The sequence below is a fragment of the Dysidea avara genome, chromosome 1, assembly GCF_963678975.1.
Source record: "Dysidea avara chromosome 1, odDysAvar1.4, whole genome shotgun sequence".
In the NCBI taxonomy this organism is placed as follows: domain Eukaryota; kingdom Metazoa; phylum Porifera; class Demospongiae; order Dictyoceratida; family Dysideidae; genus Dysidea; species Dysidea avara.
The window spans coordinates 54,864,181-54,882,057 of NC_089272.1; the positions used below are offsets into that span (position 1 = coordinate 54,864,181).

Here is a 17,877-nt window from a genome sequence, read left to right on the forward strand (position 1 = left end):
ATATGCAATGTACTATTTGGTATGTATAATACTGATCCTACTTATGCATAGGGGCAGTATTAGCAATAATTATAGTAACTATCAAAAGCAGAAACCAAGGGTTTGCTCCAATTCCATAGTTGATGGTATAGGGAAGAGTGGCTCTGCTGACTACTGTGAGGATATGTAAAATAAAATCAAAAGTTGAGATATACGTCTAAAAGCAATCTTCAAGACAACAGTTTAATGTGTGTACATATTTGTATATCCTATCTGTGTGGGCCACTCTTATACATTCCATGTGATGTTCCTTGCTACTAAAATTCTACCTCAAAAACGTCAAAATCAGGACCCAGTGCAGGACAAATTTTCAACCATTTAATTTTGTGAACAGATCTACATTAGTATGACAAAGTCATTGTGATAATTACTCTAAATTCAGTGACATGTGACTACTGCTCTTATTAAAATTAATGTTGATCTAATCCATTATAACTAGCTATGTCAATTTTTACGTTCCAGTAAATCATCCAATTGGCATCTCATTATAACAATTAAAATCAAAATTTCTTTCAAATCACAAATAATAAACTTTATTTTTAGAGATTTTGTGTCATGGAAGTAACACTATGTTTTTAATGTCTTGCACAGGATAGACATGATTGAGACTGAATAAGTTGCAATTGGTACTTTGGTACAAAATTAGCTACCAGGAAATATCACAGCTTTGCATAATAGTTTTCCATGCAGATGTGATTTCAAGGCATGTAAAAACTTGTCTGGGGAGCATACCATTTGACCTTGCATGCTACTGCATCTGAGTAACACATAGAAATAGATGATCAGATAATTATAAGCTCTGATTTAACTATCAAAAAGGTGTGCATGATTATAACTATGCTGCATAACCTGCATAGCTATAGCTGTATAGATCTGGCCATGCACTCAAGACCTCTGTACTCCATCCTTGCTACAGAACTGATCATCTTACTGTGCTCACAGTGATTTATAATCATATCAAGTCAGTAACATTATGCTGAATTCCGTAGAACTTTCATTACAAGAGTTTTATTTTTGCACCGAAAATAAATTGCATTATCAGCCAACTGTAAAATTTTCCGTCAGAAATCAAGCCATTGCTGTTAGTTTATACTTGCTCTGAGCAATCATTTCCATACTTCAGCACACCTAAAGGTGTTAATTTGCACGAAACTGCAGTATTTGTTGGACCGTGGAGAAAATGTTTGCTAGATCGGGTGAGGCTGGTCTCAGCCAGATGGTCAACAAACTTCAATCCACGCCATATTCTGCACACAGGTACTTGACTTGGAGGTGATCACTGTAGTAAATGTTGCAGTATTTCCTGCAAGTCTGCTGTGCTTCAGATCACAAAACGTCTTTTTTTTTGCCGATTGGCGATGCGCGCGACACTACTACCAAATATTAATTAAGCATATTAAACTACCTATACTTCAAAGTAAGAGTGGACAACCTCTCAAAGCTTGAGAGAGTGTTTTGGCCCAAAAGAATAACATTAGAAATTACGACGGTGAAAAATCAATCGAATTCAAGGTATTTCGTGTTATTTTCGCTAGAAGACATGGACGAAATTTGCTGCCACTCTAGTGTTTTCTTGATTAGACCTACCCCTACACATGACTATAGTTTGTAAGTCGATTTGAAGATATCGATTTTTGGTTTGCGGACCCTACCATTACGAAGGGAAGCCATCACGTACTATCACCAAATTGATACTTTTCACTGTCAGCAAAGATGAATGGGACACAAAGGAGAACGCTGGTAAGTCCATGAAGAATGCATTGTACATACTGCAGTATGCCAAGAGGCACCTGTCGGGCCGTAGCGCAATGCCAGAAATTTGAGGTCATGGGCCTACTAATTAAAAATTAAATTGACATACAGTGTTGTATTGGCAATACATCTCAAATAGCGGTGTACAATGTCCGCTCTGTAGTGAAGGTAATGAAATATGTATAAATAGAGGCTAAATGACCCATTTGGTAGGATTGAAGTCCGTCTACAAGTGGCAATACAGACTATGGTTCAGTAGGCCCAAATGTATGGGTGTAACATACAATAAACTCACTCACCCTACGAAGTAGGTTGAATCTGTATGTAACCAATCATTTTCACCTTATTATTAACGCGTAGGCTAAAACCTTCGCTAAATACAGCTATCTACTTGTGGTTCCAGGCCGTCCATAAATGTCCAGCGATGCTCCAACAAATTAGAAACTGCTTCAGTCTTTGACGTATTGTCTATGTCATTCGTCATTAATAGGCAAATCCAGCACTGACCTTACTTAGAAAGCTCAATCCAACTAATTATAGGTGTTCTGTTTTCTCCAGCACGTAAACTACGAAAGTAGTAGCTAGCTGAAACCGGCTCCAAATGAGATAGTCTACTTTTCAGGGTATATTAAAATCACGTACATCGAACTAGAAAATCCTTTGTAATAAAATCAGCAGATTATGATGGGTGTTATTTTTTAAACTAAGGAGTTTTGAGCATATATGCACGTACACAGTGCAAAACCTAGAGCATGCTTTAGAATGCTCTCGTCTAGGGGGGTCTGGGGGCATGCCCCCACAGAAGATTTTTTGAGAATTTACCCCTCTAAGGTTAAATCTGGTGTAAATTTGGACCAAAAATTGCTCGACTAGTTATGCTAGCGATAATAACAAAGCAAAACGACTGAAATATGATGTGATAGACCAGCTTCCTACAGGACAAAACACTAAAAGCATACGCGTTGTGATACAGACTACATTATAGTCAATCAACTCAATTAATTTAAAAGTGCAATAACATGCACACATGCATGCACATTATAAACAATCATCAGTTTAGTTGGTGACTTGTGGCTTCCGGATAAATGGTTTTGTATACACGAGCTGCAGGCTATAAAGGAACATGTACTTGTAAATTACAACAGAAATTTAAAAAAAAAGAAACAAAGAAACAAACAGTTTATATCTCACACCATGTTCCTTAACTGAGAAAGTTTAAACACACAAACAGTTATTTTGAGTATCCCTTTGATGTGGTTAACACTCTAATTTATGAGGTATAAATGTGCCATGATTAAACCATGCACACACACACACAGACACACACTACATACACAGTATGGCTTTGAAAGTGTACTAAGTGGAAGCAAATTTTGAGGTTAGTGCAAGATAATATTGTGGTTAGGGACTAAATGGCTTCAAACCCTTTGGAATGTGTTGGTTTCAATCATTAGACAGTTATTCCAACATATGCATAGCTTTAAAAACATCGCATTCGAAAGTGATTGTATTATATGAATATTTTACACAGGTTGTCTACACTAATGCACACAACCAAAAAATGTACTAAATTTCTGGTAATGGACATCAAACAGTGAAAAAATCAAGCCCATAGCCTTAGCCGTTATCAAGTAATGCTTGTCTGAAGGCATCAGTCAGTCAGTGACTTACTTACTCAGTCAGTAGAAAATTGTGTTAAATAAATTATTTTTAAAATTCTGTAGCAACTTGTTGAAAGCATTTCAGGTCAATCTGAAAGCTTATTAGCGCTTAGTTCTACCTAACCGATACTGCCTCACCATCATCAGGGGAAATCGAGGCTGCTTTTAGGGTGATATTATTTCATGGGCCATACCTACTCCTTTGTGGTCCCTACTATACAGTTACTATCATACTGTATGATGCAGTATTTACAATAATTGTGGTCATAAATCAGAAACCATGTCAAGTATGGTGTTAAAAGTTGGTATGTGTGATGATCACCACAGGTAATACAAACACACCAAAATCTTAGAGGTGACCTTAAATTCTTTTTACTTAATTTGACATGGAATGACCCTTCTGAAATTTCTAAAGTCCCACTACTGCCCATGTTTTGAGTGCCTGCCCAGTGGCTTTTATAGAGGACTTGCATGTATAATGGTAAAAGCTAGCAATAGTTGTCAGGCTGCCATGTTTTGGAGCAACTCTCTATGACTACACTGAATCAGAATGAAGGTGATAATATTTATTCACTATGCTCTGGGTATAGTGACACTGGCAAGCAGGGCTAAGTTAGAAATAGAATTCCTCAACATTGGCTCTGTGAAATACAGTGGAACTTTGATTACCCGAACACCGATTATCTGAACACTTGATTATCCAAATGCCAAATTGACTGCTCAATTAAAGTATTTTGTTAACAATGGTTGAGGAAAGCTCTATATATAATTGTATGGATTTTAAATTTTAAATTACATACTTTACTGGGCAGTCAGCTCACCTGGTTTGCCCAGGGGGTGAAAGCACCAAATGGTACAAGTACACACATACAATTAACTATAATATACATGTACAGTTTTGCTGACCAAATACAGTGGTGATCTGTAAGAGCTGTCTGGGAGTCTGGCCAACCTGGGGAAGGTTGTGTGTGACTACAACTCTGTGGTGCTGAATAAGACCTGTGCTTAAATTTGTTTTAATTTTAGCCAGTTTTGAAACCTGAATGACTCATAACTTAGCCTAATAAGTCTGGACTAGGCTTGTGCCAATTATGCCAGCATAATTTTGAGCATAATAGGCTAGCAAAAGCACCAAGAATTATGCCAGCATAATAGGATGATTTTCAAGAATTTAATTAAAGCGTGCAATGTGCGTGCCACAAATACTGCACAACATGAACACACTGCACATTATTACTACATTTCATATCAAAAATCTGGCTGTGTTGTTATTTTTACTATTTCTTGAATGGCTATTCACACTTTATGGAAATAAGATCGAGATACTCTAATAGAGCAGTCACTTACTCTAATAGAGCAGTCAGGAAATGCAGATATACTCTAATAAAACAATCAGTTCTCGAGCATAATCTTGACCTTGAGAGCATAATTTTCAGCATAGTAGGCTGGATTTAGTGCTCAAAAGCATAATAGTCAATTTTTAAGCATAATTGCCTCAAGCCTAGTCTGAAGCTAAGACTTTTTAATCTGGAAGATGGACAAAGATACAGGTATATAGTTGACCAGTGTGAACTTTAATTCCAAAAGCAAGTAGTTTCCAATTATGTGCAGACTGGATGATCTTTCATGTATATTTTATGGAGTTGTTTTTGAAAATGCATGGCCCCAACGAAATTTTATTAATGAAAAACCAGTGAAAACTTCATGGAAAATTACCACTAAAAACTGTGAAACACTTTTCATGGACTTTTCATTGGCAACTTTCATTGGTTTTTCATTAATTTGCCCAATTCAAATGCTGTGAAATAAAATTTAATCGGGGCTACCCAGTGAAAATTTTACTTTTCACAGGTTGAACATTTTTATTGGATTTTCATGGACAAAATATCCAGTAGTGCTTGGTCTATCACAGGGATTTGTATACCCAATAAAACAACCACCTGCTTTTAGTATTTCTCTTCTTTAGTCTGTAATCAAGCAATTCATATGGCATTCAACAGCATAGTTTACCCAGATTTCACAGTAACTACTAGCTAGATAGCTGCATGCAAATATCTTTCATTCAATTACCCACACATCTGGTTGAGATACTGAAGTAAACTCTCACTTACCATACTGACACCATGCAATATTTTTGAATACAATGCCACTTGATCTGTGTTTGTCTGTCAGTCATATATAATCTCACACCATATGGAGGAAGAGGAACAAGCCCCCAACCCATACTGTACAGTTACTCTAATTTCTCAGCAACACTATGGAGTATTAAAAAAGCGTCAATGTCCACATGTATCAAAGTAAACTGGCTAAAGTGTCTCAATTTTTCTTCCGCAGGCCCTGTTTGAGTCACAATTATTTGAAGCCACCATTTTGTGGCAACTTAATGAAAACATTTTGAGTCACACTGAAGGCATCATTATGCCTAGCCATTTCTCTAAGACATCATAAAAGTATTATAAGGTTGATATTTTTTCATGATGAGGTACATGATCTGTGCAGTACTGTGTGATAAGGATTGTACAATATTTGTATACATATGCATATATGACCAGATTTGTGAAAAGGGTCTATCCACACACATCCAATTTACCAACTTTGATGACTCATAACTTCAGATTGGGAAAGGCTATTAACTTGTAATTTGGTCAGTTGTGAACACCAACATAGATTATTGGAAGGAAAAATGTTTAGGTTAAAAACACTTGTATGTTTCTTGACCAATGTGTTATGCACTGTAAACACAAAGGTGTTCCAAAACACCTTTTTGGGTGTCCTAACTACTATGTCTGTGGGGCTCCCTTGCGAGTGTTTTATTACACTTCATCAGGGTGTTACAAAACTCCCACTAAGGTGTTAAATAACACCAAATACTAAAAAGTCTGACCATTTGAAGGGAGGGTATTGGGATAGGTGTCACAGGTTGCTAACAGGATTACCATCTCTAATGTCAAAGGAAGTCTACCTATTGAAATAGAGTCATAACACACGTACAATACATAACACAGCTACATGCTTTTATTTATACCTTACCAACCAACCAAGCATCACTTTTGATTGTGGGTTTTCACCAATTTTGACAAAAACACCCTAATGGTGCAGAGAAACACCCCTAAAGGTGTGGGTGTAATATAACACCCTATGTAGGGTGTAATTAAACACCTCCATTTTTATAGTGTGGTCTTTATAGTTCAATGTGTGGAAGCCCCCTTTTCACAAATGCGGTCACATATTTGAATATATTATTAATATACTGTGTTCTCTCACCATACTCAGTAAACAATGGTGAATTCTATTTGGGATTTGTTCCTGACTTTGGAGTACCAGTAACTCTTCTACTATTGACAAATGAAGCAGAGCCAGTATATTACTCAGTTGAGGCACCTGTAACAGAATATCATCTCAAAGGAAATATCGCAAGAAATGGATCTCTGTTGAGACTGCCCACAAGTCTGACAGGAATATCACGTTCCTACCCTAATGCACAAAATAATGAGTACAAAGAGGGGATCTATATAAAAACTAGTAGTAAAAAGGTAGCAATTATTTGTGAAAGTGAACTTTCATCTCCTCATGATTCTACCAGCACATACTTTGCTCTGCCAACTGAAAATTTGGGGATTGAAGAATATGTGTATTATGCTGTGTCAGTAGAAGCTTATGTAAGAGCTGATGCTTCTGTGGTAATGGTTGGTACAGCTAATGAGACAACATTTGCTTTAACAGTTCCAGTTGATTCTTACATAAAGATTAACAATAGTACCGAATGGACTTCCCTTACTCCTGAAATAGTTTATTCATATGAGATTAATAGACTACAAATAATATACATCGCTGCCTTCACTATAGACTTGACAGGGACAAAAATTGTTGCCAACAAACCAATTTCTGTGTTTAGCGGACATGAATGTGCATGGATAAATGGTAGACCTTGTGACAATATAATGGAACAAATGTTGCCAACTGAACTTTGGGGTGAAGTGTACTATATTGCACCTTTTAGTAGCAGGGAATCATATACTATAAAAATACTATCAGAAGAAAATTCCACGTTAATCCAAATGAACTGTAGCACAGTAAGTGCACGGAAGAGTTATTCCTTAAGTGTTGGTAATCACATTACAGAAAGGCTAACCAATGAGGACTTTTGTGTTATCTATTCAACCAAGAAAATATTAGTGGTCCAGTTCAGTCATGGTAACAGTGAAGATGGACAAGGTGATCCAATGATGACACTGGTACCTCCCACAGCTCATTACACTAACACCATCTCAACATCCACTATGCAGCACCCCAATATTAGTGGCTACAGGCATTATGTCAACATCATAGTGATTGCAGAGTATCATCAGTCAGATGAAATCTTTATAACAGCTGGAGGCATGAACAGTTCACTTGAATCATATAGTTGGACCCCTATTATGAGAAACAATGTCACTGAAGCTTATGCTACACAAGTTAATGTATCAGAAGGAGTTATTGAGATATTTCATGCTAATAAGATAGCTTTGATGACAGTTATAGTGTATGGCTTCACAGTAAATGAAGGTTATGGCCATGCAGGATGGTTAAGGAGCTATATAGGTATGTAATTTTGCTATTTTTATAACTTTGATATAATTATATAAACCAGAAATGTGAAACTGGCACACCCACATTTTTACAGATCAACCAATGGACCTTTTCCACAATGACATCATAATTGACAAAATGGCCGTGTTTAGTGTGGGCACTTCGCACATAATCACCAAAATGAGCTTTGTTTGCGAATTTCATGACATGGAACTATTGGATAATAAAGGTAAATGCTAGTTAGCATGATGTGGCAATGCGAAATAGTCCCACTAGATGAAACCAGACTTAAGTTTGCTATCGATGCAAAACCACGTGCATTTGTCTTATAATTAAGTATGCATACCTCAACTTGCCTCTTTCTGCAGTATGTAAACGTTAACATAGCAAACCGCCATCTCTCCCAATAGCCTCTGTACAAAAGTGTCCACACTATTGGCCGCCATTTTGTGCTTTGATGTCATTGCGGATAAGGTCCATGCATCTCCCTCAGTACACATACTAAAATCAAATCCCACAATCAAAAGTTTGTTTTTAAATTGTTTCACAATATGCTTTATTTATTAGCTACACGTACAGTGAAAGGTCTTGTGCACTAAAAAGCAAACTTAACCACATACAACTTAGGCCTGCGCCTATTAAGCCGGCATAATCTTCAGAATAATAGGTTACCAATTTCATGAGAATAATTCCGGAATTATAGGATTCTTTCCAGAATTTCCTAAAAAATTCTCCTATTATTCTTTTTGTTATTCTTGTGTCCAGCCTATTATTCCATAATTATTCTCATTCAGTATCTGTGGCTAGTCGCTTAGTTTTCAAGATGCTGTTATAAGTAGTTTTGTCTGAATTATTAATAGCCATATTTGAAGCATTCCACCTTACACATCATTTTTCTATCCATAATAGTTACAGCAGACTTAGAATAGCTATCTACAGTAATAATTCAAGTGTATTTAATTATTAGTGTATTATAGTAATATGCTGTAACTACTATATAGCTACTAAGTAGGGACCCGTCGATTTCGCCAGCAAAATTTTTGGCATAATGGTTGGGTAAAAGCAATGAGCAAAATGCTGGCATAATAGGTGCAATTTTTGTGAAGTGGACATAAAAATTGCACAAAAGATCGAGATACTCTAATAGAACAGTCAGGAACGCTAAAATATCGACAATGCATAGCTAATTGTTACAGGAACAACAAGTGACAATCGAGGTACCCTAATAAAACAGTCACACATGTTAAGCAATATTAGCTGGCTTCTTGCTTTACATGTTAGAAGTAATTTCTGATCGAGATACTCTAATAGAACAGTCACTTTAAGGCGAAACTGTAGCTTTGCACTTGGAAATATTCAATTAACAAAGATCAGTGCTGAGCAAAATCTATAATTCTTGAGCAAAATATGGAGCATAATAGGTGAAAAATAAAAGAATTGCTGGAAAGAAAAATAGGTAGAAAAAAAAGCAAAATAGACTGGTCCCTACTACTAAGTTAGGTTAATAATAATGCTCAAAGACTTGAAGAAGATACACTGGTATAAGATGTACAAGTTTCAGAAGTGCAGAGTTCATTACGGGTCGTCGCGTCCGCATCCGGCATAGCTTTCTTTTTTTTTTTTTTTTTTTTTTTCTTTTTTTTTATAAATTTTTTTTTTTATAAATTTTTTTTAAAATTATTTTATTAATTTTTTTCCCGGGCTTGATGGACTGCCCTTTCCTACCACCCCCAGCACAGATTGCAAGTGCTGGCCAACTGAACAAAATTAAACAGACAAATGGGATTCCACAGTCACTAAGTCCACTGACTGTGGAGTCCTGGTGTAAACACCAATGGAAGACCGTGCCCCACGAATACACTGAATTGCCGAACGCAACAACGAAAAGCTCAGGCAACAACGCAGCCAACCCAGAACCACAGATAGCTTTCTTGGACAGCACTTTCAGCTCGTGTAGGAACACTGGTAGAGACTCCCCCGGATTTAATTTCCTAGCTCAAAAATCACCAAGAGACACGAATCGTACAGGTGCTATTCGAGCAATTATCTTGGCCTTGCTGGTTGTGTAACTGCCCCTCTCTTCTGTACTCAGCTCTAACCAAATCGCGAGCGCTTCGCCTTCCAGTAGCATGGGGAGCTTCTTAGCCTTTGTGGCGTTATCCCAATCGTTGGCATCGCAACATATTTCGTATTTCTGGAACCACTCCGTCAGCTCACCCTCCGAAAATTGTCTTAGCAGGCTGATATGCTTACTAGTAGTAGACATTTCTTCACAAACCGTCCTCTGCTATAATAGGTAAAATTTTGAGCATAATAGGTGTAATCGAACTGAACTTATTTATTTATTATTAATTATAATTTTATGATTGCTTGTAATTACTATATAATTGTATTTATGTATGTGTTAGAAATTATTAAGATCAGTCATTTTGGTGCCATAAAGCACGTTGTACCTGGTTCGGTTACACTGGTAGCAAGTCCTGTTAATCTAATCTTTCCACAAGCAAGTGATGAAAATCTGCAAGACTTGATACCACTATTTGACGCTACTAAGAAGAACAAAGCCAAGATATGTGCAGTAGAAGCCCTGAAGGAACCAACCGAAGAATCTATTGATGAGTGTGCTGTTCCTTTATGTGTAGAGTCACTTTGTAATTATGATGTGCCTCCATGTGCTGTACCAATATTATCATCACTACTTGAACAGTATAAGTGTTTATTTCGGAAGTCGCCTGGCAGTACTACTCTAGCTGAACATTTTATTCCTATAACTGGTACTCCAGTAAAAGTGCCACCCCGTAGGATACCTGCCAACTACCGTCAGGATGTAGAAAGGTAGATTCAGACCATGCTGAAGGATGGAATAATCGAAGAAAGTTCCAGTCCATGGCTAGCACCCGCAGTGTTTGTCTGCAAGAAAACAGGTGACATCAGAATATGCGTCGACTATCAGGAGCTTAACAAAAGGACAGTTAAGGATGCATACCCACTACCACTCCCTGATGAAGTACAAGATAAACTTGCAGGATCTGTTATTTTTTCGACCCTGGACCTGCAGAGTGGATGTTGGCAGTTGCCAGTGCATGTAAACGACCGAGCCAAAATTGCATTCTGCCCAGGTCCAGGACTAGGGCTATATCAGTTTTGCAAAATGCCCTTTGGATTGTCTGGAGCCCCTGCTTCATTTCAGCGTCTAATGGATACTATTCTACGTAACCTTTCATTTGTTACCACTTATTTGGATGATGTACTTATACACTCCTCTAGTACTGAAGAACACCACCGCCATCTTACAACAGTTTTTGAAAGACTTCAATCTGCAGGGTTAACACTCCGCGGTGGTAAGTGTAACATTGGTGTATGTCAAGTAAGATATCTGGGACATGTATTTTCTGGAAAGGGTATGGAACCAGACTCCACCAAAATAACAGCTGTTTGTGAGTGGCCTATCCCCACAAATCCCACTGAGCTACGTAGCTTTTTAGGTCTTGCTTCATATTACTGGCAATATATTCGTCAATTTGCTGATATAGCAGGACCACTGTACCAACTTACTAACAAGGGTGCGGTGTTTACCTGGGACGAGGCATGTCAATCAGCTTTTAATCAGTTAAAGCAAAGATTAACAGAATCCCCTGTCCTCACTTATCCATGCTTTGGCCCATCAGCTGACCAATTTATACTCCTGACAGATGCCAGTGCCACTGGTATTGGAGCTGTTTTGGAGCAAGGCGAAAAAATTGTAGCATACGCCAGTAGAATGCTGTCAAATTCAGAAAGAAATTATAGTGTGATCCAAAGAGAATGCTTGGCCATTGTGTACGCTCTAAAACAGTTTAGACACTACCTGCTTGGATGTAAGTTTCAACTAGTGACTGACCATGCCCCCCTACAGTGGCTTTCCAGCCAGAAAATGGAAGGCTTACTAGCTCGGTAGGCTTTAGCCACCCAAGAATTTGATCTTACAATTAAATACCGCAAGGGTGTTGAACATGGTAATGCTGACGCTTTATCTCGACAACATTCTGACCATAATGCTGCTATTGGTCATGTAGCCCAGAATGTCAGTGAACTTAAACATCAGCAACTCCAGGACCCTGTCCTTTGCCAATTGCGTGATGCATTGTTAAAGTCTCAAGTTCCCCCTAGAGGGCTGTCCTGGAGTCACCCTCCCCTACGTCGATATCACCAGTTATGGTCCCAGCTACTCCTGAAGGATGAGTTAGTGTGCCGACAGTATAAACCTTAGTCTGGCGGCGCCCGCCCCTTCGCATAGAGTAAGGGTCTGGTATGCTTAGTATCACCGAGTTGTTCTGGAGGAATTTAATTTGAATGTAATGACGTAACGAAGATGGTCTTAACGGAAGTGCCTCACCCAAAACTGTGGCAGTGATATTGAACTTTCTTCGCCTTTACACAGGCAAAAGTTGGTCTGCTTTTATAGAATACACATGTCTCCCTACCTAGAAAATCAGAGCTTAACCCGGGTTTTTCGCACATCAAACAAGGCGAAAAGCCCTTCCCGAAATAACACTTTCTTCTCTTTGTTCTTTATTAGCTAACTCCTAGTTTCTTTCAGTACTGTTAGGCGAGCTGTTAGGGCATTTGATTCATTCTTTTGACGTAACATAAACAAAAATGCGTTGATTAAACGTGGAGCGTTCTGATTGGTTGCACCAGTTTTTGGTAATCCGGTACAACTCTACTATACTAAGCATACCAGACCCTTACTCTATGCGAAGGGGCGCGCACCGCCAGACTATATAAACCTGGGCCAGTCTGTGAACTTATTACAGTTCCTCTTATTCCATCATCATATCAACAAACCTTACTGCATCAGTATCACAGCCAACCATCAGCTGGTCACTTAGGGCCAGATAAGACTGCAGCTAGAATACGGCAAGTGGGCTACTGGGTAGGTATGCTTCATGATATTGATCAGTATTGCAGAGAGTGTACGGTGTGCCAGAGCTCTAAACCACCCGCTCCACAGAAAGTTCCACTCATCAGTATGCCAATTGGAAAACCATGGCAGATGGTTGCTGTCGACATCCTGGAAGTGCCATTGTCTTTTAACAGGAATCGTTATCTACTTGTTATTCAAGATTACTTTAGTAAGTGGGCAGACACTATTCCACTCCCAAACCAGACAGCCGATCACATCACAAAAGAGTTAGTGAAGGTGTTTTCCACCTATGGCATGCCTGACATCCTACACTCAGATCAGAGGAGTAATTTTGAGAGTTGCATTTTAAGACAGACACTTGAAGCTTTTGGAGTGCAAAAATCCCACACCACAGCATACCACCCACAAGGAGATGAAATGGTTGAGCGTTTTAACCGCTCTTTGCTGTAAATGCTTCGCTCTTATGTTTATGATCATGCAGAGTGGGAACGATACTTGCCATTTGTTCTGTTTGCATATCGCACAGCTGTACATGCCTCAACTGGTGTGTCACCCTTTGAGATGATGTTTGGGCGCCCACCACATCGGCCACCCCTTCCTGAAGTCACAGCTTACGATGTTGTATCATACCAGAACCAATTACGCTCAAAACTAGCACAACTAACTGATTTTGTGGAAGCACATATGACAGAGGCAGCACGCAAACAAAAGTTGTATTATTACCAGCATACTACATCTCGTTCTTTCAAACCTGGTGATTCTGTGTGGCTAACATCACCGACAGCTGGCAAGTTAGATCCTAAGTGGGAGGGAGATTGGGAAGTACTAACTGTAAATGGATCAACAACATACACTATCTCTGACGGGAAACAGACAAAAACTGTTCATGTCAATAGACTGCGACCTCGCATTCAACCTGCCCTAAGAGCTGCCACCGAGCTAAGGCCAGAAAAAGTTAACCAATGGTCACCCCCATCTGTCGAACACATAATTATGGACACAGAAGAACCACCAGCAGAATCTCGTTACCCGACTCGTGATCGTAGACCACCAGACTGGTTTAGACCACCTTAGCTCGAGGGCGAGCTTAGTCTAGGAGGGGCGAATGTAATCGAACTGAACTTATTTATTTATAATTTTAGGATTGCTTGTAATTACTATATAATTGTATTTATGTATGTGTGTGAAATTATTAAAATCAGTCTTTTTGAAAGCACGTTGTACCTGGTTCGGTTACATAGGCTCCACATCGGCCACTCTGCATAGGCTCAGGCCTAATACAACTTACAGGTTTTTGCAATTGAATTCGGTGACTTTGCAATTGAATTCGTCCTGTTTGCAATTAAGTTCGTCGCTTTTGCAATTGAATTCGTCCCATTTGCAATTGAATTCGTCGGTTTTGCAATTGAATTCGTCGGTTTTGCAATTGAATTCGTCACTTTTGCAGTTAAATTCGTCCGTAACAAGAATGGCAGCTGGAGCAAACACGAAAACATGATGTAGCAGCTGCTACAAGAACTTGTTCAAGTACAATGGTAGTAAACAACTCTTTATGAGGCAATAATTCTTCCTCTACAGCCTATCCAGCAACATTCCAAACTCTACTACACCATTCGCGATGGGTGTGGTCACTTGCGAGCAAGTTAATTAACTTGTCAGACAGCTATCAACTTCGCGTACTACCAGCTTCAATTACCTTCTAGTGTCTCAAGTGTAACTCTCCAAGGCATAAATAGTTCATCTCTTAATGAACGGGTTGGTTTCTTGGAGCCGTTTTGTTTATGACAAATTGTAATGCAAATGCGACGAATTCTATTGCAAAACCGACTAATTCAACTGCAAAACCGACGAATTCAACTGCAAAACCGACGAATTCAATTGCAAACGGGACGAATTCAATTGCAAAACTGACGAATTCAATTGCAAACAGGGCGAATTCAATCGCAAAGGCGACGAATTCAATTGCAAAAACCTGTAATGACTGAATTAGATGCCATATATATGATAAAGCAGATTGTCAAAAAACTTTTATTGACTTTTTAATGCATAGATCTTTCATTATACATCTGACTACTAGAGAATAAGGAGCACCCCTATTTGATCGCATACTGTCGCTACGGACAGTACGAGCGCTGGTTCACAATTCAACTTTATTCACAATATTAACCACTAACATAAAACGTGTCCTTGGTACCATAATTAGAATAATAATAATAACTAGTTCAACTCATTCTTATGACCTCACGTTATCTCATTCACAATAGGGATTGCGACACTCCCCACACAAATGAAATTCTCTGATGGATCAAGCCATTCTCTCAACTTCTCCCTTGCCTTTATAGTCGCCTGTCGTAACGGACGTCTCGTACCACCATCTTCTGAACCATCGTGTGCTATCTCATTTCCATTTTCTATCTCATCATCTTCCTCGTTATCAGACAGGGTATCATTGCCATCACTCACTTCTGACGAGGAATCAAGGTTAGTGTTATTTCTGTTACCATCTTGAACAACAGTTTCACTGCAATTAACTTGCTTATTCTCATCTCCTGGACATTCAATAGGATAAAGGAGGTTTAAAGCTCTGTGTAAGTAACTTTTAGCCGACACCATTACCTTAGCTGATCGTATTCTCTGGTCCTTTCCTCTAATAAGTTTGTGTATTACTCCAACCTTCCACCTTCCTCTAGGGAGGTTTTCCTTGATCAAGACCACATCCCCAATCTGGGGAGTATTATGAGCTAGCCTCTTGGGTTGTTTCAAAGACATCTGTGCTCTTTCTCTAAGGTTTAGCAAATAATCATTCCTCCATAGCTCCCAAAATTGCTTCAACTTCCTTTGACCCCTTTTCCAGACTCTTAGCAGTTTCTCAGCATTAGACATAATGGCATTAGGTTGGTATTCCTTATCCTTCTCTTCAGACCCATTAGTACAAACAAAATTGCTTGAGTTTAGTGCCAAAAAGTCATTCGGCACTAAAACATGTCTGGAATTATCGTCACCAACATACACTAGTGGTCTCGAATTCACTACAGCTTCTGCTTCTGTCAATATTGTACTCAGTTGTATTAAGGTAAGACAAGAAGTTCCCAGTGTCTTCCGCAGTACTCTCTTGGTGAGACCAACTAAGCGTTCATAAAAGCCACCCATCCATGGGGCTAATTCCACAATCAGAGTCCACTGTATTCCACGGCCAGCCATGTACTCCTGAACTTCATCACTGAATAAGGCTTCCTGATGGGCTTTAGAAAGCACCTTCCTTGCCAGCTTAAATTGCTTGGCGTTATCAGAAATGATGTGGTGAGGAACACCCCGTCTAGCAATAAATCTGCGTAGACATAAAAGAAACTGGTCTGCTGACATATCTTCGACTATTTCCAGATGGACCGCTCTCACTACTAAGCAAGTGAATAAGCACACCCATACTTTCCTTACCACTGGTTTTGATTTCTGACCTGTATCACAAGAATACTCCTTTACGTATAATGGTCCGAAGTAGTCTAGACCTGTGTACTCAAAGGGCAAAGCTTCATTGACCCTCTCTTTAGGCCAAGGAGGCATTCTGGGCATTCTGAAAGGATTTCCTTCTGTACGGCGACAAACTCTACATTGGTTCAACGTCGTTTTGACTTGTGATCGCCCTTGTGGGATCCAGTACTCCTTCCTTGTATGTGCAAGGGTTTGAGTAACTCCTGAGTGTAGGTACATACCATGATAGTATTCAATTACGAGCTTTGTATAATGGTCATTCTTATGTAGTAGCTTTGGGTACCTTGCATCCTCGCTCAAGCCAACGTTGTCATACCTCCCCTTGCATCGTAAAAGACCATCATCATTGATCACCAGATTGAGTTCGTCTCCTATGTTGGTTTTCTTTCCCTGTTTTATCATCTGAATAACTTCTGAGTAACATCTGTCTTGTACGTAAAGATCCCACTTTAACTTTGCTCTATTAATTTCAGAAGCTATCAGTGGTCCATTGTTGCTAGTTTGTTTTCTCAATTTGTCTACAAATCGTAGTAACCAGGCTGTGATCCTTAGCAGTCTTGACAGACTGGAAATATTCTCTTCCTTGATAACATTACCGATTCCACTTGTTAATTCCTTGCTGTTTGACTGAGTACCATAGTTGCTTGACTGAACACCCTCCCCCACTATCAGTTTAGCTTCATAAAACACTGTGTCTGTACCTCTGGTCTCAGGATTAGGCTTGGTTTCTGGTAACTCCCATTTGGGCCATTTATCCCTTGGCTGCTGCAGCCATTGTGGACCATTCCACCAGATTGAGTAGGACAATTCTAGAGGTGTTTTACCTCTGGTAGCTATATCAGCAGGATTGTCTTCACTTGGCACATACTTGAATTCTACTCCATGTAATGACTGTATCTCCTTGAGACGATTGGCAACAAACACTGGAAGGGGTTTGGTTGACTGTAGCCATTGCAGCGCACACTGTGAGTCAGTCCATAACACTTTGGACGTAACAGGAAAACCAAGTTCCCTTTCAACAAATTTCAGGCCTCGCACTCCAATGAGTATTCCCAACAGTTCTAGCCTTGGGATAGTGATGCCTTCAGAAGCAAGACGAGCCTTTGCAAAGATCAAATCAACCCTAGTTGAGGTTTCAGAAACTTGATATAAATAGATCGCTGCGGAGTAAGCTTTAGTGGTGCATCACTGAAACAAAGTAATGTATGTTCGACCGATTCTCCTGTTAGTCTAATATTCCTAGGTATCATCTGCTGTGGAAAACATTCTAAGCCGTGTAAAATTGCTTTCCATTTCTGTGTTTTCTCCTCATTAAGACTGGTATCCCACTCCCACTTCTCCCTCCATAATTCTTGGACAAACAACTTAGCCATTAACACAGTAGGGGTAAAATATCCTAATGGGTCAAAAATTGATGCCATCACTTGTAACACTTCACGTTTGGTGGACGCCCTTTTCTGC

The 17,877-nt window shown here is 39.1% G+C and overlaps 1 protein-coding gene across 1 annotated transcript in view; it reads left to right on the forward strand.

Moving 5' to 3' along the window:
• Positions 1 to 6,542: 6,542 nt before the first annotated feature.
• LOC136247657 (uncharacterized) overlaps positions 6,543 to 17,877 on the forward strand; it is a 31,543-nt gene continuing 20,208 nt past the window's right edge. The window contains exons 1-2 of the mRNA XM_066039478.1: positions 6,543 to 6,567; positions 6,726 to 8,033. Of these exons, the coding sequence (XP_065895550.1) occupies positions 6,543 to 6,567; positions 6,726 to 8,033 (1,333 nt within the window). The remainder of the gene's footprint in view (positions 6,568 to 6,725; positions 8,034 to 17,877) is intronic.